The sequence below is a fragment of the Diceros bicornis genome, chromosome 32 (assembly GCF_020826845.1).
Source record: "Diceros bicornis minor isolate mBicDic1 chromosome 32, mDicBic1.mat.cur, whole genome shotgun sequence".
In the NCBI taxonomy this organism is placed as follows: Eukaryota; Metazoa; Chordata; class Mammalia; order Perissodactyla; family Rhinocerotidae; genus Diceros; species Diceros bicornis.
The window spans coordinates 20823661-20846227 of NC_080771.1; the positions used below are offsets into that span (position 1 = coordinate 20823661).

Below are 22567 nucleotides of genomic sequence, written 5' to 3' on the forward strand. Positions count from 1 at the left end.
GTCCACTCTAAGAAATCATTTACTCTTGGGCCTGAGTCAAGAAGCTGCAGGCACATGCTACTGATCTGTATTACAAAGGCATTACTAAGGAATGTTAACCTCAGAGCACTGTAAGGAAGCTGCAGAACGTTCTGACGCCACCCTGCAGGAGCTTCTGAACATTGTCCAAGGGAAAGGAGGCTCCTTGAATTCTATTTTTCATAAGGATCCATGTTTTCAGTATAAATGAGCCCTTTCTAGAGACTTCCCCAAGGGTTGAGTCTCTAACCTCACCTGGGGGAAGTGCTGGGTCCTGTTCCTCTCCAAAGTTTAATGCACAGAGAGCTGGTTCACTTTTGCTTGGCCTCACAGGCTCCCAGACTTGGCCTGTTTAGAGAAAGCCATAGAGAAGATTGGGTCTTTCCTAGGTTCATTTAACTAACTGCTGTTTAAAACATGTTTTCTCTAAACAACTTATTGGACTTCTTATTACTAAGTACTTGGATTTTGAGGATTTTGTTTGGTAAGAGTACCTGCATGGCAAAACTCAACATAAAAATGAGGTAAGACAAGTATCTAAGGAAATGAGTTGCCTCACCTCTTGACAAAGCTCTGACAGTACTTAAGGCTAAACATTGGTCAGTGTGATGTTAATTTATTTTTCCAAAATAAGTGTGGTGACCAGGAAGCACAAGTTCTGCTTTCTGTTTCTGTCCTAACTGTGACAGGAAGAGGCTCATTGCTCCTTCTCAGCTATCACCCCTCTCCTAGCCCTCCTCCATGGCCTCCTCCCAAAGAATGAGCGAAGTACCAGCTGCCCAAGAGATCTCAGCGGAAAAATCTTCCCCAGCTCTGTTAAAGGTGGAAGGTAAAAGGTGGAGACCCAAACGGTATCTGAACCTGTTAAGATGTGTGGGTGCTCATTTACATTAATATTGTCATTAAACACTTCCAAGAACTGGGGCCCTTCTGTCCTATGTTTTACTCTCACAAGCACACTGGTGTCCAAAACAAAGAAGGACTCTGCAGGTAAGACACACACAAGCCTTTTGTAAAAATAAGAACTTGGTGAAGTGGTCAACCATAGCCTTCACCTGCATTTTTAAACACAGCTTTGATATTTTGGGACCATGTTATTATCAAATCTTGACCTTGGGAATAGATTATACAGGTCTCAAGAAATCATGTCTACTGAGAGTGGTTATCTGCCCTACTTATCTCCATACAAAATAGCCGGGAAATGTCCACTCCTTTAGCAGAGTTATTTTTCTTCTCAAGTTGAAGGCAATATTTTGTTCATAGTTCATTTCAGGGCAAACATTTTAAACACCTTCCTCGATCTCAGTTTGGCATGCTTTGGCAGGCCACTGTTTTCTGTCACAGCCAAGCCAATAGAAAGTTGATGCCAAGTAAGAGGTGCCCAGCTCCAAGCCGAAATGTTTTTGTCTTGGTTTTCAGAATCTTCAAATGCAGCGGGAAAGCTTTAGTCATTCACCTCCATCCAGTGGATGTTTGTAAATGTCTTGCTGTCCATTTTGTCAATAAACAGGCAGCCCTGCAAGTGGTCCATCTCGTGCTGGATGATGCGGGCTGCCCACCCACTCGCCTGCCACACCACCTGCTCTCCTCTAGGGTCCAGGCCTGCAAAGGAAGTGACAGCCTGGGTGAGGACGTGCTGAACTGCATCATTCTCAACCTCCCTATCCTTTCCCTGCCCCTGGCTAGTTACGGGAGGCATCAGAAAGGAATGTTGACAGCAGCCACTATCCTTCCTCAAAATGATGCCTTAACTCTGTGCGTTACCAAGTATTCAACCTGGTTCCCAACTCTGACAATTAGGTTGCTGGGCCACTATGGGGCTGGGATGAGAAATGATCTTCCCAAGGTGCTTCCCTTCTGAACACTCCTCTCACTTCTGAAGCACTACTGTTTGCTCTTAATTCCTAACAAAAGTATTTCAGCTTGGTACAATATAAAATAAAGGGATACCGTTGACTTCTTGACCCTCTTGGACCAAATGGCTTGCTCAAGAGGAACAATCATCCCAACCCCAGCAAAGAACCACATTCTGAAAAACACCCTGTGGTATGACAGACTGGGAATGGCTGCCTCATTATCCCGGGCTGGGCAAACCTGGGTCCCACTTCTCCCACTCCACCATGACAAATCTAATTAGAGCAGAAGAGTGAGTGTGTGTGTGTGGCAGAGACACAAAGCGAGCGAGAGGGCAGAGAGTAGAGGACCGAGTGAGAGCTAAAAGCGGGACTGGGCCATCCACCCATGTGCCCCACTTGAGCTGGCTCTGCTCTCACAGGAGCCTCTTTCCCCATCCCAATCTGCCAGGCCTTAATCCCCTCCACTCCTGAGTCCTGCCCTTGGTTCATGCCGGGAGGCTCCGCTGATCAACCATCAACGTGTCTACACCTTAACTGGAACCTTGCGGAAACTGTTTCGTGGGACCCGAGGCCGCCGCCTCCACAGGCGAGACACGCAGGCGCTTACCCAGCCGCCCCAGGGCCCCCGCCGCCCCGCACCTGAGATCTGCACGGCCTGGAAGCGGGGCACGTAGGCCAGGAAGCCGGCGACGCTCTCGCAGCCCTCGGGGAAGGTAACCAGGCGGCTATCCAGCACCCGCAGGCTGGGGTTCACGAAAACGCGCAGGGGAAAGGGCTCCATCTGGCGGGCCTCGCGCAGGGGCGGCGCATAGGCGCGGAAGAGCTTTTCGGGGAACTCCAGGGCCAGTACCTGCAGCGGTACCCCGAGCTGCGGCGCGCTCAGGCCCACGCAGCGCTGGCGCCGCATCACCTGCACCAGCTGCTGCACCAGCCGCTGCAGCTCAGGCCCCGCCAGCTGCGCCGGCTCTACCGGGGCCGCCAGGGCCCGCAGCGCCGGGTCCCCCACCTGGCACACGCGAGAGTAGGGCGGCAAGGGCGCTCCCTGCACCAGACGCCGCACGTAGCGCCAGTAGGAGCGCCGGCGCGCCGGGCCCTCGAGGCCGTGGGCCGGCGTGGAGCTGCAGGCCCGGGCGCCGCCGCCCGCCGCCCGATCTCCCCACAGCAGGGCCGGCCCCACGCTGCGACGCGCCCCCCTCTGCAGCGACCCCAGCAGCAGCCCTGACCCCAGCAGGCCCATGGCGCGCCCCAGCGGAGCCGCCCGCGTCCCTCGCCGGCCCCGGTAGCCGAGGCTTCCGCCGCTAGGGACACCGGGAAGCGTAGTTCCCGCGCACCCTCCGGGAGCGCCAGCACCGCCCACACTGCGCCGCCTGCCTCTCGGTGACGTCAACCAGCTTTATTATTGGCTTCCATTTATCATCGTTTAATCAACCATTTACCGAGCGACCCGGAGGTTCCCCCGTTCATCTCCTCTCATGAATGCCTCGGCAGCCTCTCCGTTGGGGCGGACTCGCGCTTTCGGAGGCCTCCACCACCGCGGCAGCGCTCCTTCCCAGCGCGGGCGTCCAGGGCCGGGGACCGCGCGGGTTCTGGGGCGGGAACGCCTGTCAGGTGCCCGCAGTGGGCGCGTCGGCCGGCAGCGGCTCCGCCGACCCAAGCTCCTCTCGTGCCCCCTCGGGGAAGGCCGGAGTGACAGGCTCGGGGCGCGGCTCCTCGGCGGGGAGTTCTGGGGCTGGAGCTGTGAGCTCAGGCACTAGCTCCTTTTCGTCTAGACCAAAGACCATCTCCCTCTTGGGTAGGATGAAGGCGAGAGGCTCCTGGACGACGCTGACGTTCACATGCCCGAGGTTTCCATACTTGGAGAGCTGAGCAGGTGGAACGCCTGACCCAGATGGCAGGGAAAGTGGAATGGAAAAAACATTTAATAAATTTAAATATTGATGTCACAGAAAAAAAAAAAAAGGAAGTTCAGACACAACCACCATATTTCAACACAATAAAATTCATCTTTGTGATATGGGACAGGAAGCTATACGGTAAAGTGAGACTTTGAAGGTAACTGGGAACAGCACAGTGTAGGGCAGATGGAGCAAGACCCCAGAGAACCTCCGTGGGCACCAGCTTCCCTGTGACAGGCCCAAGGGAGACGCCGGGGGAAAGCCGAGAGCAGCCACTCTGCTGGTGTGAGCACTGGCCCCTGCCCTTTGAGAAGCTGTGCCTCCCACACCCCCTTCACAGGCACAGAGATAGAGGGTACAGGGAATGAAGGCAAATTGGGAAAAATATTTTAAAAACACCTTCTCTGAACATTTCATATAAACAGAATCATACAATATGTGGTTCTTTTGTGACTGGCTTCTTCCATTTAGCCAGATATACATATACTGTATGATTCCATTTGGAATGTCCAGAAAAGGCAAATCAATTCCAACAGAAAGATTAGTGGTTGCCAGGAGCTAAGGGTGGGATTGGGGAATGACTACAGATGGGCATGAGGGATCTTTTTGGGGTGATGAAAATGTTCTCAAACTGGATGGTGCTAATGGTGCACACCTCTGTACATTTAATAACAAACACTGAATTTTACAAATGGGTGAATTATTTAGTATGTGAATTATATCAGTAAGGTAGTTTTAAAAATCTTTTCTCCTCCTTTCTCTTACCTAAGGTCTGTGCTATCTGAGCTGGTGGAAAAAGGACTTGTAGACAGCGATTTAAATAAGGAACAAGATCTTCCAGGAAGACAGTGCAGAACTGGACAAAAAGCTCTTGCTCCCCACTGCTAAAGGCAGCCTCTTCGGCCCGATGGAAGGCCAGGATTATTTTGGTTACCTAAGAGACAAGGACACCATCAATCACTGGGGTGGTCTATCACCATCAGCAGTGCATGAAACGAAGCACAAATGTGCAGCCCTCAAGTTTTCATGAAGAAAGTAGTTCCAAACAGTACATTATATCATCTTGTTTACATTCAGAACTGTGGTCAATCTCCACAATTCTCTCACGTCACTGATGTATTTCTGACCCAGCTTGTTTCATTACTGGAGCAGCGTCCAGTTCCAGTGGAAGAGCGTCATGAAATTACACACAGAATACACAGTTCTTGACTCCCATGGGAGATGGACCAGAACTATGTTGGGTCCAGGAAAATGAAGCAAAACTATAAAAGGTTTCTACTGAGGAAGGCCTTTGAGGTTACAAGAATCTAGGACCACTAGAAAATTGTAAAGAAAACAGCTGGAAAAGAAGTTCCATATACAAATAACAGAGCAGCCTAGCTGACATTACAGACAGGTGTCACAGTGACAGGGTTAAGAACACAGACTCTGGTGCTAGACATCCTGGGTTCAAGTCCCAGCTGTGCCACTTACTCATTCTCTGACTTCCAAGTCATTATTTAAGCACTCTGTACCCTCTCTACCTCAGTTTCTTCATCTATAAAGTAGGGCCAATGACAGGACCTACTTCATAGGGTTGTGAGGATCAAGTGTTAATGCATGTAAAGTATCATGAATGCTACCTGGCACAAAGTGAGTTCTACATGAATATTAGCTGATTCCTATTATCTTAATTCAATTGACTCTAAAAGGCTTCAGTGCTCATGCTTTCTTGCTCATTTTTTTTTTAAATTTTTTATTTATTTATTTTTTTCCCCCAAAGCCCCAGCAGATAGTTGTAGGTCATAGCTGCACATCCTTCTAGTTGCTGTATGTGGGACGCTGCCTCAGCATGGCCGGAGAAGCGGTGTGTCGGTGTGCGCCCCGGATCGAACCCCGGGCCGCCAGCAGCGGAGCACGCGCACTTAACCGCTAAGCCACGGGGCCGGCCCTCTTGCCCTTTCTTACAGGAAGACATCAACAGAAAGATTTTATACAACCACATCACAATAGCCGCTTGGCTGATGATTATGTCATCAATTCTAAGAAGCATCCCCCTATCTAAAGATTTAAATGTGTAGGGGCCGGCATGGTGGCGCAAGCGGTTAAGTGCGCACACTGCGCTGCGGCAGCCCGGGGTTCGCCAGTTCGGATCCCGGGCGTGCACTGACGCACTGCTTGTCAAGCCATGCTGTGGCAGCGTCCCATATAAAGTAGAGCAAGATGGGCAAGGATGTTAGCTCGGGGGCAGTCTTTCTCAGCAAAAAGAGGAGGATTGGCATCAGATGTTAGCTCAGGGCTGATCTTCCTCACAAAAAATAAATAAATAAATAAATGTGTAAAAAATGTGCACCATACTAGGATAGTAGTAGTAGCGTTACTTGTGTTAGGCAGAATTCCAAGATGGCTCTTGTGATTCCCACCCCCTGCTATCCACTCCTTTGTGTAATCTCCTCCCCTTGAGTGCAGAATTTGTGGCTTGTTTCTAAGTGATAAAATATGGCAAAGGTGAAGGATTTTGCAGATGTAATTAAAGTCTCTAATCAGTTGACTTTGAATTAATCAAAAGGGAGATTATCCTAGATGGGCCTGACTTAATCAGATGAGCCTCTTAAAAGAGGGTTGAGGACTTCCCTAAAAGAGACTCAGAATGGAGAGATGTCTCCTGTTGGCCCTTAACAATCAAAAAGCCACATTATGAACTGCCTATGGAGTGGGGCAGCCTCTAGGAACTGAAGGCCTCAGTCCTACAACTGCAAGGAACAGAAACCAGCCAAGGTGAATGAGCTTAAACAGAGGGGACCTCGAGGGGCCGGCCCTATGGCCTAGTGGTTAAGTTCGGTGCACTCTGCTTTGCTGGCCTGGGTTCGAGGGTTTGGATCCCAGGCACGGACCTACACCACTCCTACACCACCACAGCATGGGTGATGACCCATATACAAAATAGAGGACAACTGGCACAGATGTTAGCTCAGGGCTAATCTTCCTCAAGCAAAAAAACAGGAAGATTGGCAACAGATGTTAGCTCAGGGCAAATCTTCCTCAGCAAAAAAAAAAAAAAAAAAAAGAGGGGACCCCGAGCTTCAGGTGAGACCGCGGTTCGGCTGACACTTTGATTGCAATCTTGTGAGCAGAGGACCCAGTTATGCTGTGCCTGGACTCTTGACCCACAGAAACTGGGAGATGATGAACGTTATGTTGTTTTAAGCTGCTACGTTTGAGCGAGTCTGTCATGTAGCAATAGAAAACTACTATATTACTGAATCGTTACTACAGGTGAGCCACTTCCTGGATTGCTCTAGGTCCCCTGAAGGAGGACTAACCACAGCTTCTCAACCAGAAAAGTCCACAGTAAACCTCTCTTAAGTCAGGAGGCACCACTGTCACATGGACTGGTTTATTACAAAAGTCTGGCCGCCTGTTACCAAAGAAGGCACCAGTAGAGAGCCAACAGCATGCGCTCACCTTGGCAAGGGCATCCTCCAGGGCCCCAGTCACATCCTGTGCCAGGGCGACAGGGCAGCAAAGGCGTAGATCGTTGAAGGCGACCAGAATGTTGTTGAGGAAACAGGCAAGGGGTGGGAAATCTAAGAGCACCATGGGCGGCTGCAGGGTCCCTGGCTGAGTGACTGGCACAGCAGCAGGCAGGTTACTGCTGCCCAGGATGGCTGGAGCCGAGATGAGGGTGTAGGAGTTCATTTCATCCTGGAATTTCTCCACTGCTTCCTGAATTGCTTTCTGGAAAGTGCTGATGGCCACCCGCTGGAAAACTGGAGCCAACTGGCCCCGGAAATCAGCCCCCACCCGGCTGAAGGACAGCCCAAAGTACATGCACTGGCCCAGCAGAGAGTCTAGGCGGCCGCCTATCCCCCGGTGAAGGTCGGTTTCCAGCACCTGCAGGAATTGTGAGACTTTCTGCAGCACCCAGCCATGGAAGATGGCACTCTCATTCACAGTGTGCTCACCCATGGCAGGGGGCAGCAGTGGGTCCTCATCTGAGAAGATGGCACGGTACTGGGTGATGATATCGAACAGATGGACACGGCAGGCCTCGATGGTTTTTGTGATGTGGAAATAGGGATCTTCATTGGGGATGGCAGTCAGGATGGAACGGAGCCAAGCATCTCGGGCCTGAAGAAACTTCACCCTCAACTCAGCCTCAGTGAAGACATCCATGCGCCGCAGGAAGCCAATGACACGGAGGCAGGCAGGGAGCTGGATGTTGGTCCTCAGTTGCTGGATCAGCTGGCTCAACATCAGCTGCATGGACTGGCGCACTTCATTCACAATGCCCTGACAATACAGGGGGTGAGTCACATTACACACACACACACAGGGAAAGGCACTCCCTGGAACCCATTCCACTAACCCTGAATGTTGCAGACCAACATTCCCACTGCTTTCCTAACATACAAAGTAGATTTTCTAAAGCTGATGCATATAGGTTCACCAGCAAAGATCTGGTTCACCATAGCCAGATGAAACTACTCACTGGGGCCTACAGGCCTTGCCTGGTTCTCCTGCCTCACCTGCTTCCTACTGCTCTCCCCTTGCTGGCTGCAATCCAGTCACACTGGCTGTCTTTGTATTTTTTTCTTTTTTTCTGAGGAAGATCAGCCCTGAGCTAACATCCATGCCAATCCTCCTCTTTTTGCTGAGGAAGACTGGCCCTAAGCTAACATCTGTGCCCATCTTCCTCCACTTTACGTGGGATGCTGCCACAGCATGGCCTGACAAGCACTGCACTGGTGTGCGCCTGGGATCCGAACCCGGGCCGCCAGCAGCGGAGTGCATGCACTTAACTGCTATGCCACGGGGCCGGCCCCTGTCTTTGTATTTCTTTTTTATTTTTTTCTTTTTTATTTTTTTGTGAGGAAGATCAGCCCTGAGCTAACATTCATGCTAATCCTCCTCTTTTTGCTGAGGAAAACCAGCTCTGAGCTAACATCCACTGCCAATCCTCCTTTTTTTTTTTTTCCCTCCAAAGCCCTAGTAGATAGTTGTATGTCATAGCTGCACATCCTTCTAGTTGCTGTATGTGGGACGTGGCCTCAGCATGGCCAGAGAAGTGGTGCATTGGTGCACGCCTGGGATCCGAACCCGGGCCGCCAAGTAGCGGAGCGTGCGCACTTAACTGCTAAGCCACGGGGCCGGCCCTGTATTTCTTAAACATTCCAATTTCTTCCCTCTTCAGCCCTCTGTACTTATTCTTTCCACTTTCTGGTTTGCTCTCTCCCCACACCTTTGTGTGGCTGGCTCCTTCTCGTCATCTGGGTCTCAGCATAAATGTTCTCTCTCCAGAAGAGTCTTTCCTGACCACTCTACCTAGAGTAACCCACCCTAGTCTCCTTCTATTCCATTCCCTGGTTTTATTTTCTTTAGACACTTATCACTATCTGAAAGGATCATATTATTTATTCATTTATTTGCCAATTCTCAGGTTACATTCATGAGAGCCAGGGCCCTGTCTGCTTTGTTCACACTGTATCCTCAGCACCTACATCAGTGCCTGGCACATGATTAATATTTATCAGTTCAATGAATGAATGAATGTATGTTTTATGTTCAAGCCTGCCTTGCTGGCAGAAACTGATGTGAAACATGCAGGGTGTTGCCCTAAGGTTTCTGCCTAAAGGTTCAGTGATGACCACAGACTTACTGATTACAAGAATATCAGTTTGAGTCATCTCCGGGTGAGCTGGCTACCTGAATAACAGGGATGGAGGAGTATTTCCTTTCCAGTCGGCGTACGTAGGCTGCAAGCTCCAGGGCCTCTTCATAATAGCTGTTCCGAACACAGGTGTCCATGAGCTGAGGAATCTCGAGGATTTCCAAGATTTCTGTGTGCCGGTTTAGAGTCAAGGTGTTCATCCGTCGACTGGAGCTGATCTCCTCAGCCTCTTTCACAAAGTTCCTAGTAACAATCAGGAGAACGTTGGTTGCTCACCGCTCTGCACCCAAACCTCAGCTACAATTACCAAGCATTTAATATTAACTGGGCACTGGGCTGGATGGTTTATCTGATTTAATCTTCACAACAAACTTATGAGGCAAGTACTATTACTCTTGAGGAAACTGTAATCTCAGAGAGGTTAAGCAACTTGTCCAAGATCACACAACTAATAAATGATAAAAAGATCTGAACCCAGATCTGCCACTTAACTAGCTGTGGCAAGGTACTTAGGCTCTATGAACTGTTTCCTCATTGGTAAAATAGTAGTAGGACCCACCTCATAAGGATGTGAGGATTAAATGAGATGATATTTAAGCATTCACTACAGAACGTGACACAGAATAAACGTTCCTTTAATAATAGCTGTTCTTATATTTTCATAATAATGCACTAACTAGCCTAGAAGCTACAACCTTACCCCCAAGTTCCCTCAGCCTCTTAATCTTCTCCTATGCTGTTGATTCAACCTCAGTTGCCACCACAGGCTCCATTTGTTCTCCGTAATTGCAAAGACCTGCTTTATTAAGTCCCCTATCTATTCTGGGGGAGTGGAAAGGTACAAAGCCATTGTCAAATATCCAAAGACTTAAAAGAAAACAAACTTTTATCATGAAAGGCTGGAAGGCAGAATTAGGGATAATGGACTGAGGATCTAGGGAAGCAGAATATGGATCAAAAAGGAGGGATTTTTTTGATAATTTTTGCTGCCCCCAAATGGGAGGATTTCCTTGACAGCTTTCTATCAATGGAAGTTTTGGAGCAGATGACCTCTGGTCGAAGCTGGTGTGTGTGTATATATTTACATACACATGCATATATATTAAGCTGACAATTGTAGAGTGTTAACTATGTCAGAGCCAAGGATAAGTGCTTTGCATGGATTCTCCTTGTTTAGTGCTTACAACAGCCCTGTGGGGGAGGGACGTGCTGCTGGGTTCCAGTTCTGACTTCGGAACTTACTAGCTGTGCCCTTGGACAGTCACTAACCTCTCTGTCTTAACTTCCTCATACATAAAATGGGAATAACAGTACCTACCTGGAAGGCTGTTGTGAAGTTTAAATGGATTAATAACAGGCTCAGAGGAGCGCCTGGCAAGTAGTAAGCGCTATGTAAGTGTCAGCTATTTCTATCATCATAAATGTCAGCTATTAACAGTTGTTAAAAGCCCCTTTAGCGCCGCGCCCGCCGCACCTGCAGCTCTGCTGGAAGCTGGGCAAGCGGTCGAGCAGACGGCCGAGCGACGCCTCCACGTCGCCAAAGAGGCAGTGGATGCGCTCGGTGCACTCGGCGCCGCGGATGAAGGTCTTGTAGTTGGCAAAGGCCAAGTCGCGCGTCTGCTGCAGTAGCTGCGCCCGCTCCTCCGCCAGGCGCTCGGGCTCGCGCCGCAGCCGCTCCAGCCCCGAGCCGCTCAACTCCCGGAGGTAGCGGCCCACATCGGGCCGCTCCCGCCACTGGGCCTCCGGGAAGCGGTCCCGGAACAGCGACGCCAGGAGTCCTTCATCCTCCACCTCCCCGAGAGCTGCTGCGGTGGCCGTCGTCGTGGCCAAGGCCGTAGTGGAAGAAGGGATTGTCGCCATCGCCGCCATCTTCCCGGCAGCACCGTCACTTCCTCTCCGGCCCAGCGAGGGCGCCGGCTCCAAATCTAGGACCGGAAGCAGCGGGGCATACTTCCGGTCTCTATGGTGTCTCATGTGGCCGCCTGTCTTAACCCGACGGTCCTCCAGACTACGGGGCGCTAGCATGGGGAACAACTGAAAAGCAGCTAGAGAGGTAGGCTTTGGGGTTGCCAGGGAGCGGCTGGCGGCTGACTTCCGTTTCCGGCGACTGAGGCACGAGGATCCTGTGTTCCAACCCAGAAGGAAAATGCGGCCTTTGACTGAAGAGGAGACCCGCGTAATGTTTGAGAAGATAGCAAAATAGTGAGTGCGCGGGGTGGAAGAGGGAGTGTGTGTGTGGCCGGGAGGGGCGTGGGGGGAGTAGGGGCGCGGTGCCGGGACGAGACTGTTCGGGCGCGGCCTCCAGTCCTCCTTTTGCTCTCAGCATCGGGGAGAATCTTCAGCTGCTGGTCGACCGGCCCGACGGCACCTACTGTTTCAGGCTGCACAACGACCGGGTGTACTACGTGAGGTGAGGCGGGGGCGGTGGGCAGCATGGACCCGGGTAGGGGCCTGGGTCCCACCAGCGTCACTCATCTGACACTTTCTTTCTTACTCCTTTAGCGAGAAGATCATGAAATTGGCCGCTAATATCTCCGGTGACAAGCTGGTGTCGCTGGGGACCTGCTTTGGAAAATTCACTAAGACCCACAAGTTCCGATTGCACATCACAGCTCTGGATTATCTTGCACCTTATGCCAAGGTTTGTGGGGTGGTTTCTATTCTGCCACTGGGGATGGAGGAAGTCAAGGATGCGGCCCGCATCAGAACGCAGATAATTGGGCAGCTTCTCTGACAGGGAGTCCCCGACAGTGCTTGGGGTCAGTGCCAGCACATGGAGATGTTTGTAGGTCTTGCTGCTTGGGCGTGATTAGGGCCCAGGGGTAGGAGTGCTATGTGGCAGTGTAGTTTTAGTTATCTCCAGCAAAGGAGAAAAGTCTATGCAGACCCAGCTGAAGATCGAAAAGCGAATAGGTGGCTGTGATGAGCAGCATAGTGGGGTCTAGAAGAAGAGCTGTTCAACTGTCCAAGGGAGAAGTTCCTTGTAGAGTTGAGCAAAGAACCTCCTGGCAGTTCTGTTCAGGGGGTGAACAGTTTGAGGGAAACATACATCTTTGTCTCATTTCCTTAAAATTCTTTGAACAAATTATTCACAGATCCAGCAGCTAGCTTACCTGCAGGGATGTAACTGTTGGCTGGTAGACATTTTTATGTCTCTTGGGTTTAATTCTTTTTCTTATAGTATAAAGTGTGGATAAAGCCTGGAGCAGAGCAGTCTTTCCTGTATGGGAACCATGTGTTGAAATCTGGACTGGGCCGAATCACTGAAAATACTTCTCAGTACCAGGGAGTGGTGGTGTACTCCATGGCAGACATCCCTTTGGTGAGTAGAGATGGTAGCTGTTACAAAAATCAAGTATGTTTTTTTCAAGAAGGGTGTATTTTCAGTTTGTGTGCTTGAGAGACTAAATTCTCAGCATCTTTTGAATTCTTTGAAGAACTGTATTTTTTTCATCCTTGTTATTTCTAGCCCTCAGTGCGTGCTTATTGAATTACTTGAGTGAATCAGTGTCTCTTCTTTTGAATCTTAGGGTTTTGGGGTGGCAGCAAAGTCTACACAAGACTGCAGGAAAGTAGACCCCATGGCGATTGTGGTATTTCATCAAGCAGACATTGGGGAATATGTGCGGCATGAAGAGACATTGACTTAAAATGAAATCATCGCAAGGACTTATGGCTGTGTGGAAGGGCCTAGCTTTGTTTCCTGTGTCTGTGTAGGCTCCACCATCATGTTGAATTTTGTCAACACTGTGACTGCTTCAGGGACTTCTTAGTTTAATCTTCTATTATGGACCATTGCAGGCTGGATTCTTACACACAGAAATGGCTCAAGAATGGGGTTTCAGATCTTTGTGACTAAATAGAATACTATGTTTTATATTTGAATCAGAGGGCTTCTTGTTTTGAGTAACAGGTTCTGAATTGTTGGAACTGAGGACAAGAATAGCTGATTGTTATCTGTGATAACACTGTTTTCCAAACACATGATAGGAACACATGAATTTTCTTAATTATTTATTAGTACTATGAAAGATAGAATAGTAGGTCATGGCTGTGATTATACAAATGAAATTTGGATAAAATAATAAGAACAGTTTGCTCTCCTAATTTTCTGTATGGTAGGTGCTGTGTGGTGTGAAAGAAAAACTTGGATTCAAACCCCAATTCTGATACCTACCAGCTCCATGGCCTTAGATGAGTCGTTAAACTTTTTTGTGTGTGTGAGGGAGATCACCCCTGAGCTAACACCCGTGCTAATCCTCCTCTTTTTTTTTTTTGCTGAGGAAGACCGGCTCTGAGCTAACATCTATTGCCAATCCTCCTCCTTTTTTTTTCCCCCAAAGCCCCAGTAGATAGTTGTATGTCATAGTTGCACATCCTTCTAGTTGCTGTATGTGGGACGCGGCCTCAGCATGGCCGGAGAAGTGGTGCGTCGGTGCGTGCCCGGGATCCGAACCTGGGCCGTCAGTAGCGGAGCGCGTGCACTTAACTGCTAAGCCACCGGGCGGGCCCCGAGTCGTTAAACTTTAATAAGCTTTATTTTCTTTTTCTGTTTCAAAAAACGACATTAATTATCCACCTAAGAATGGTTTTTAGAATCAGAAATCATGATTGTAAAGCGCTTAGCACAGTGCCTGATAAAAGATAGGTGTTGAATAAATGGTAAGAGTTATTTTTATATTGCATATACTATTTCTGTTACTAAGAGTAGGATCTAATGAGTATAGTTTGATTATATTATCTTGATTTTTACAAGCTTTTTTTTTTTCTCCTTGATCTTTTCTTTTTTCTTGCGTGGTGTGATCCCAGGCTGAATGTTATTTTCATCACCTTGATTTCCTAAAACATAATTTCTCTTATGAACCTTTACCTACCCGACTGGACAAAAAGCACCAGTCAGAGACCCTGAAATAATTCAACTCCTCCATCCTTCCCCATACCTCCCAAAATTATTTTTAGAATTATTACAATATTTTTAAAAAATGAAAAACATTTCAAATTTTTTAAAACTACCTGTATTGTAAAACAATTTCTTTAACGAATATACTGCTTGTTTTAAATTCCAAAGGTGACATTTCTAAAAATAAAACATTTTTCAACTATGAAAAAGCAGTCTACCAACTCCTGTTTTTGTATGCAATGTAGAAAACCAGGTTTTATGTTTTTGTCCCGTTTTTTTCAACTCCTCTCCCTTCCAAGGTTCTCTGTTAACCTCTAAATAGACTTAGTGAAGGTTAAGGAACTGCTATATGATGAGCAGTATTTTAATGGTAACATTTAGTGCATACTTTAGAAATAGCCAATGTCAAAACTTATACATTTTTATTACTTTATTGCCATTTTGCCTGCATAGATGAAAGCAATAGACTAAAACTTTCTAACAAGAGAAATTGATTTTTTACAATAACTTTACAAAGGTGATTTGACCAAAGCTTTGACAAAGCTTCTGCCCCAGAAGGAGAGCCAGGGCGCTATAGTCGTTTTAGCTTAGCATCTTGGCTTTTTTGTATCTGTAGTTGTTGGGACGTTGAAGAGACGCTTCAAGAAATACAGCTGAAGGATCCCAGAAAGAACAATAACAAGGCTCTGGGCTGTCGACCACCAGTTCACATAGTTATAGTTTGATTGGAGAAGGAAAAAGTCAGCTGTTTTCCTCATGCGGGCAAAGTTGTAGTATCGCCACATGTGAAAGATATTGTTCTGCAGCTTTTGTGTACTCTCCTGTAGGACAGAGAACGAACTAAAGAAAGGGGTCCTCCCTACCCCCCGTCTGACCTCACCTGGGTGCTCACCAGCACTAACCTAAGTTATCTGGAAGTTGAGTAACTTATTCGTATGACTTTATGATATGTAATAAGTTGGCCATTATAGTTATTGCTATAGGTTAGTTTTGTTGTATAAGAAAAAATGGCCTGGACTTTAAGTAAAAATAATTTTTATAATGAAAAACCAGTACTGCAACTAGAGAGCTCTTCTGGAATATCTCTAGATTTAGACATGTACTCAGCACATATTACCCTCCTGGGTGACGTCTTTTGCTCTTTGTATATGGTAGAAGATAAGGGACTACAAACTTTTTATTAAAGGGCCAGATAGTAAATATTTTAGGTTTTGCAGGCCATACAGTCTCTGTTGAAACCACTGAACTGTGCCATTGTGGCACAAAAGCAGCCTTAGATAAGTTGTAATTGTCAAATGAGTATGGCTATGTTCCAGTAAAACTTCATTTACAGACATAGGCAGTGGGTTTTTTTGTGTCAAGGACACTTATCAAGAAAGTGAAAAGTCGTCCCACAGAATGGGAGAAAATACGGCAAATTGTAAATCTGGTAAGGGACTTATAACCAGAATATATAAAAAACTTACAACTCAACAATAAAAAGACAAATAACCCAATTTTAAAATGGGCAAAGGATTTGAATAGACATTTCTCCAAAAAAGATATACAAGTTGCCAAAAGCACATGAAAAGATGCTCAATATCTAGTCATTAGAGAGAGAGAACTCAAAACCACAAGACATTACTTCACACACACTAGGATGGCTATAATAAAAATGAGAATAACATGTTGGCAAGGATGTGGAGAAATTGCAACCCTCATACACTGCTGATGGGAGTGTAAAATGGTTTAGCCTCTGGAAAACAGCAGTTCCTCACAAAGTTAAACAGTTACCCTATGACCCAGCATAATATACCACTTCCATATACACAGAGATGAAAAGATGTTCACACAAAAAACTTGTATGCAGATGTTCATAACAGCATTATTCATGATAGCCAAAAAGTGGAAATAACCCAAATGTCTGTCAGTTGATGAATGGGTAAACAAAATATGGTATGTCTATACAATAGAGTATTATTCATCCATAAAAAGCAATGAAGTACTAATCCATGCTACAACATGGATGAACCCTGAAAACATGCTAAATGAAAGAAGCCAGACACAAAAGGCCACATTGTATGATTCTACTCATATGACATGTACACAATAGGCAAATTTAGGCAAATTTATAGAGACAGAAAATAGATAAGTGAGTGAGTGCCCAGGGCTGGGGGCATGGGGAACGGAGAGTGACTAATGGGTATGGAGTTTCTTTTTGGGGTGGTGAAACTTCTGGAATTAGATGCTGGTGATGATTGCAGGACCTTGGGAATATACTAAAAACCACTGAATCATACACTTTAAAATGGTGAATTGTATCTCAATTAAAAAAAAAACAGTGGGCCACATTTGGCCTGTGAGCCATAGTTTGCCAACCCCTTTGTATAAAACAAGTGAGGAATTTCAAGAGCTTCGAGTCATAAAAATTAAAGGCTTCAAATCCCATTGTCTGGTTGGTTTCTACCTAAATGAGTCCCCGCTCAAATGATATTACTCCTATAGTTTTAATCTTTCCTCAAAGTTTCCACGAATGTTTCTCTCCCACAAAACAATTACCTCAATTGCATCCAGAGTATCATTCAGTTGTTTTCTTTCCTTCTGTTTGTGGTCCATCTCAGGGTCCTCATAGAAGACTCCAAAACTGAGGTACACTTGCACAGAACCAAAGCGATTTTGCTGATTTTTTAGACAAAGCTGATAAAAACCTGTAGGAATCTCTAGATCATTACCAAGTCTTGGTCTCCCACCGTTTGTTGATCTCCCGCCCTCCCACCCTCTAAATTTCCCTCCCAACCTCCCGCCCTCTAAATTTCCCTGGAGATAACTGTTCTCCAGTGTTAAATGTGCTACTCGAGCACCTTTTTACTTTGGAAGCACAAAGATCCAATTTTTGATGTGGAAGACACTGATCTTACATGAAACTTACCTAATATTATTTATAATAATCATGTTTTGCCAAATATTGGTAACTTTAGTTCTAACCTGGGTAGAAAATAATGTTTTTTCCCCCTTTTTCAACCTATAGTTCCCACTTCCCTTATTAAGGTCCTTCTGCTCAACAAGTTGAGTTGAAATTAAGAGCATGGTGTTTGCCTGCTGCTTGTACACCGTTAGAGCTGGGGGATACCATCTGAACTTGAAACTAGGGAAAGAATTGATGCGTTGTGAATAAAAGAAGCTATCCCGCTGGAGTAACTTCCTGCAAGGTGGTCTATACAGGGTCTGATAGTTTGGGGCATGGACTGGTGCTGGTTCTCAACTGGGGTCGCCTCCCTTTGTGTGTGGCAGGGAGTGGGATTCGAAAGGTGTGGCAGTGTTATTTGTTGAAGTGACTGGAAGGCACTACTGGCATGTAAGGGCCAAAGATGCTAAATACCCTATAATGCTGAATATCCTCTGCTATACAAAGGGGCATTGTCTTATGCCTCTGTTGAGAAACACTGTCTTTTTTCATACACCTGGCTAGAAGAGAGAGCCATTAAAACTGACTGGTGCTGTCCAGAATGGGGATAGGCTCAATCTGGCTGTAGGAATTTTCTGGTGACTGGAGAAGTGCTTTGTTGTGGAGTGTGAATATGTTTCATGGCCCTGCATTTCCTTTTGTTCTGAGTCTGCTTTTTGGTAACTGGCTCAAGTATTCTGATGACTGGAAAGAAATACTGTCCCATAATAAATTTATTAATTGGAATTCTGTATCATAAATGGGTCTGTTTTGGTCACTTTCCTATAATCTGGTCAGTTGAGATGATGAGATAAAATTGAGCTTCTAGATCCTGGAATTACAATAATTAGTCACCTGGAGACTCTGCCCCAAACTGCCAGTGGACTGCCACTTAATGTTCTTGGCCATCGGCAGTCTACAGGAAAACTGGTTTTTGGTGTTGAAAGCTAAATCTTTTTCTTACTATTTCACCATCCCTATGTGAAAAAGCTAGGGCTTTTAAATCTCAGATACTTAATTTCAGTACTTCATTATTTCCCCAATTTCAAAGAAAATTATTATTATTATAATAGCTGTGGTGATGAAAACAGACCTGTCTCTTGGGTAGAGAAGTTAATCTGGCCCCGAACATCCTGAGAGGTATCTATGAGGAAACCCTGTGGGGTATGTGCAGTGGCAGCAACATGCCGGTAATGTGACATTCCCACTGTCCGCTGAACCTGCCAAGACACATTTCAAGAGGGAGAAAAGTCCCTGCTACATCACCAAGAAGCTGGCTAAGTGCTAAGGTTGACATTCCGTGATCGTAAGCACAGTGGTTCTCAATCAGGGATGGCACTGCCCAACATCCTCTGGGAATTTAGATTGAGTGATGGTGTTGGGGGCTGAGGAGGGACAGCAATGCTGAACATCCTGCCATGTTAGAAACAGTATTGCAGGGGCCGGCCCTGTGGCGCAGCGGTTAAGTGCACACGCTCTGCTGCTGGCGGCCCGGGTTTGGATCCCGGGCACGCACTGACGCACTGCTTGTCAGGCCACGCTGTGGTGGCGTCCCACATAAAGTGGAGGAAGATGGGCACGGATGTTAGCCCAGGGCCAGTCTTCCTCAGCAAAAAGAGGAGGAGTGGCATGGATGTTAGCTTAGGGCTGATCTTCCTCACAGAAAAAAAAAAAAAGTATTGCAGGACAAAGAATTGCCCAAAATGCCAATAGCATCCCTGTTAAGACATGTCTCAGACCACACAGCCGGCGTGTATCGGTTGGTATGTATGATTCTGGCTATAGAGTTCTTAACTGAACTTACTTGGTTTTGACTTCCCTGGCGGTGTTCCAGATAAACCCAGGCACTTGTCCCCAAGCTGGGCCCTGATAAACCCAGGCTACAGTGAGCTGACTAGTAGCTACTGTTCGATTATAAATTCAGAGATTTCTTTTTGCTGAGGAAGACTGGCCCTGGGCAAACATCCGTGCCCATCCTCCTCCACTTTATATGGGATGCCGCCACAGCATAGCCTGACAAGCGGTGTGTCGGTGCACGCCCAGGATCCGAACCCTGGCCGCCAGCAGCAGAGCGCGAACACTTAACCGCTAAGCCATGGGGCCGGCCCTGATAAGTTGATTTAAAATAAGTTTTAAGTTACAGTGGAGTGGAGTGAGATCAATATAGTCTATTACTATGTAAAGAGAAATTAGAAAGTTAACAGGTTTCTAAGATAAACAAAGGAAATGAAGAGCCTCTAACTTTACTATTGATCAGACCATCCTTGGGCACTGTGGTGTAAGACGACAGGATGGATGAAAGTACTTGGCCTGTGAACAGGCACCTTGCAGACATTTTCTTTCCTAAAAGAAACAGGACTGTCTGACCGAATAGAGAAACCTTGAGGCAGTGATTCTCCAGTTTGCCGGAATTACCCCTGAAGGCAGAGTAAATGTTGCTCCCTCAACCCCATAAACTGAAGTGTCTTTCTTTGAAATCTCTGGGTCTGTCTCCAAAGTTCATGTGACTTTTCATTCGACTTTGTACCATAGCCATATTGTTTTAATATTGTAAAAATGTATTCTCTCCCCCTTTACCTCCAAATTGGAGTAAATGTGATGATTACCTCTCCTGGAAGAGGCACACTGTTTGTCCCGTGGCTTTGAGCACACTTCCAGTACCCGCAGTTTGAGAAGCCAAGCCATATGTTTTAGTGACTATTCATCCATCGAGAGTTTCCATCTACCTGCAGGTCCATTTCATTAACAGGTGGGGAATCACAGCATAATAAAGACAACCAGAACTTGTGTTCGTCTAAGACTTAATCCACTTTACAAAAGGAAACAAAAAAATACCCCCAAGTCCCATGTGTGGCCAGAGGAGCCCAAGTACCCACCTCATAACTGAAATAGAAGTATCCAGTCTGGTGGGCAAATTGCCAAAAGCATTCTGTGCCTCCTGGAGGGATCATGATGGCAAAGTCACATCGATCTGCTTCACGGAAGAGTGGCTGGTCCCCAGAGCCACTAAGGGTTTCTGTCTTCTGGCTCCTAGCAGAGGTCACTAGGTTCAGAACCACCAGTCCAGCCCCAAAGAGCAAAGGAAACATGCTGCTTTATGGAGACTCCTCTGCAGGTGAACTGCCTGTAGCCCAGTGGAACCAAGAGTTTAGACAACTGCTAAGGTAATCATTAACTCCACAAGTCACACTCAGGCCAGTTTCAGGGCCACACAGAGATATTCCATAATAGAACTGGCATGATACCGCCATGTTTGGCTCACAGAAAGAGTTTTGGCTTTTACTTCAAAAACTCCATGGCTTACCAAACCTACTTCAGGGGTGCTAGATAGAATCTACTTCAGAGGAGGTATTTCCGTCCTTCCTTTGGGCTGTCATTTTTCAGTTCTTGCTTCTTGGAGATGAATACTGGGTAAGTTTACTTACAACCGTATGAATATATGGACAGGTTGGCTGCAGAGATTTTTCTTATATCAAATTGCTGGATGATACCTATTGCTCTTATAAGACACATGGGGCAATACCTGTTTCAATGGACTTCCTGCCCACGGCACAGTTTAGAGTGCAAAGCCCAGCCTAGAAGTGTGTGCACAACTTCAAATGGATGAATAGAGTGAGCAAGAGACAGTGGTCAGAACCTTCCACTGTTAATCCCCTCCCCGTTCTGCTACCTTCCACTTTTCTGATACACTCATCTAAAGCTATTCGAAACCCACTTCAAGACTCTTATATTGTTCAAACCCTTGATCTTTTTTTGAAGAAGATGATTGGCTCTGTGCTAACATCTGTTGTCAATCTTCCTCTTTTTCTTTTTTTCTCCCCAAAGCCCCAGTACATAGTTGTGTATCATAGTTGTAGAGTTGTAGCTCTTCTTTGTGGGACACTGCCTCAGCATGGCCTGATGAGCTGTGAGTAGGTCCGCGCCCAGGATCTGAACTGGCGAATCCTGGGCCGCCAAAGAGGAACGTGCGAAGTTAACTGCTACACCACCGGGCTGGCCCCTTGATCTTTCTTGTATCTATGACTTCTTTAGCACCCACGGGGGAAGAGGGCTCATTGAACACCCACTGACTTCATGGCCGGCACGGAGCTAAGAGATTTACCTGCATCTTATTTTATTCTCACAACAGCCCTACATGGGAGGTACCATTATCTACTGCATTAGAGATGAGGAAATGGACATTCAGGGATTCTAGTGGCTAGCTCACCATCCCACAAGTCCAGCTGGCACAGCTGGGGCCCTGAGTGGGCCACACACACTTATCCACCAGGACAGTGTTCTTTCAGTCTCTGAGTTCTGACAGTGTCTAAATGTTTTTATTTCAGCTATAATCTTAAAAAACAAAACAGCATTAGCACCTTCTAGCCAAATATTGCTTCAGAATTCATTGCATTGACTTCAAGTGTTAATACTTTAACTGTCACAAGCTAATAACCAAAGAATAGACTTTGTAATTGTGTTCAGTTCTAGCGAAGGCCAAGTGACATCACAGCACTCTGCAGGCACAGTGGCTCTGCAGCAGTCTCACTAAAGGGAAGGTGGTGAAGGTAGGAGACTGGGATCATTTCTCAGCACACAGTGGCATAGGCACGCCCACCTGAGTCCCACCACTGCCACAGTCCTAACACTACTCATGTCATTAGCAGTGACTTAGACTCAGCAAAACAGTCATCAGTTCACGGTAAATTTTATAGTTCTATGGAAGCTGTAGGCATAGTTTTGTTTGTACACATTTCAGTAACACTACAATAAAAATAACACTGAAGTTATCTTAAAAAATGTTAATGGTCCTATGGGTTTCTCAAATTTGAGAAACACTGATTAGGATATTTTACTTCTCTAAATGCATCACAGTGTCCCTCTTCTACCTAGAGATCACCATCTAATGATATGAGAGTTGAGGGGAGAAAAGTTTCTGGATCCTAATCTGATTCAGAGGGAGACCACAACTAGCTGCAGCCAGATCAAGAGGAGGTGGCTGGATGGAGAGGAGATCAAGTTCTCACCTTCTCACTGTAGTTTCATTTCGGGTTAATTGATAGAAAAACAGTAGTACCAAAGCCCAAAACACATAGTTAATAGGTAATAAAGCTGTACAAAGTTTCCAAGTTATAACTACAGGATGAATTTTAAAACTTTACCATTTCTGGGCCGGCCCCATGGCTTAGTGGTTAGGTGCGCGCGCACCGCTACTGGTGGCCTGGGTTCGGATCCTGGGCGCGCACCAATGCACCGCTTCTCCAGCCGTGTTGAGGCCGCGTCCCACATACAGCAACTAGAAGGATGTGCAACTATGACATACAACTATCTACTGGGGCTTTGGGG

The 22567-nt window shown here is 46.7% G+C and overlaps 3 protein-coding genes across 4 annotated transcripts; 1 reads left to right on the forward strand and 2 right to left on the reverse strand.

The window, feature by feature from the left end:
• Positions 1 to 946: 946 nt before the first annotated feature.
• Positions 947 to 11304, reverse strand: COG8 (component of oligomeric golgi complex 8). Of its 2 annotated transcripts, XM_058528135.1 has the most exons (6): positions 10894 to 11304; positions 9455 to 9662; positions 7214 to 8041; positions 4535 to 4703; positions 3577 to 3753; positions 947 to 1620 (listed from the first exon to the last, which is right to left on the reverse strand). In XM_058528135.1, exons 1-6 carry the CDS (start codon positions 11286 to 11288, stop codon positions 1463 to 1465), a joined length of 1935 nt encoding a protein of 644 aa, XP_058384118.1. In that variant the 5' UTR covers positions 11289 to 11304; the 3' UTR covers positions 947 to 1462. The 2 variants fall into 2 exon arrangements, with proteins under 2 accessions (XP_058384118.1, XP_058384117.1); XM_058528134.1 differs by lacking the exon at positions 947 to 1620 and having other exon boundaries at positions 3253 to 3753.
• A 24-nt stretch (positions 11305 to 11328) lies between these two features.
• Positions 11329 to 14393, forward strand: NIP7 (nucleolar pre-rRNA processing protein NIP7). Its single transcript, XM_058528143.1, has 5 exons — positions 11329 to 11621; positions 11743 to 11829; positions 11922 to 12060; positions 12601 to 12741; positions 12950 to 14393. The coding sequence occupies exons 1-5, from the start codon at positions 11566 to 11568 to the stop codon at positions 13067 to 13069; spliced, it is 543 nt and encodes a 180-aa protein (XP_058384126.1). The 5' UTR covers positions 11329 to 11565; the 3' UTR covers positions 13070 to 14393.
• Positions 14394 to 14438: 45 nt separating this feature from the next.
• Positions 14439 to 22560, reverse strand: TMED6 (transmembrane p24 trafficking protein 6). The gene is made up of 4 exons (XM_058528144.1): positions 20119 to 22560; positions 18336 to 18462; positions 16858 to 17006; positions 14439 to 15140 (listed from the first exon to the last, which is right to left on the reverse strand). The coding sequence occupies exons 1-4, from the start codon at positions 20329 to 20331 to the stop codon at positions 14907 to 14909; spliced, it is 723 nt and encodes a 240-aa protein (XP_058384127.1). The 5' UTR covers positions 20332 to 22560; the 3' UTR covers positions 14439 to 14906.
• Positions 22561 to 22567: the final 7 nt, after the last annotated feature.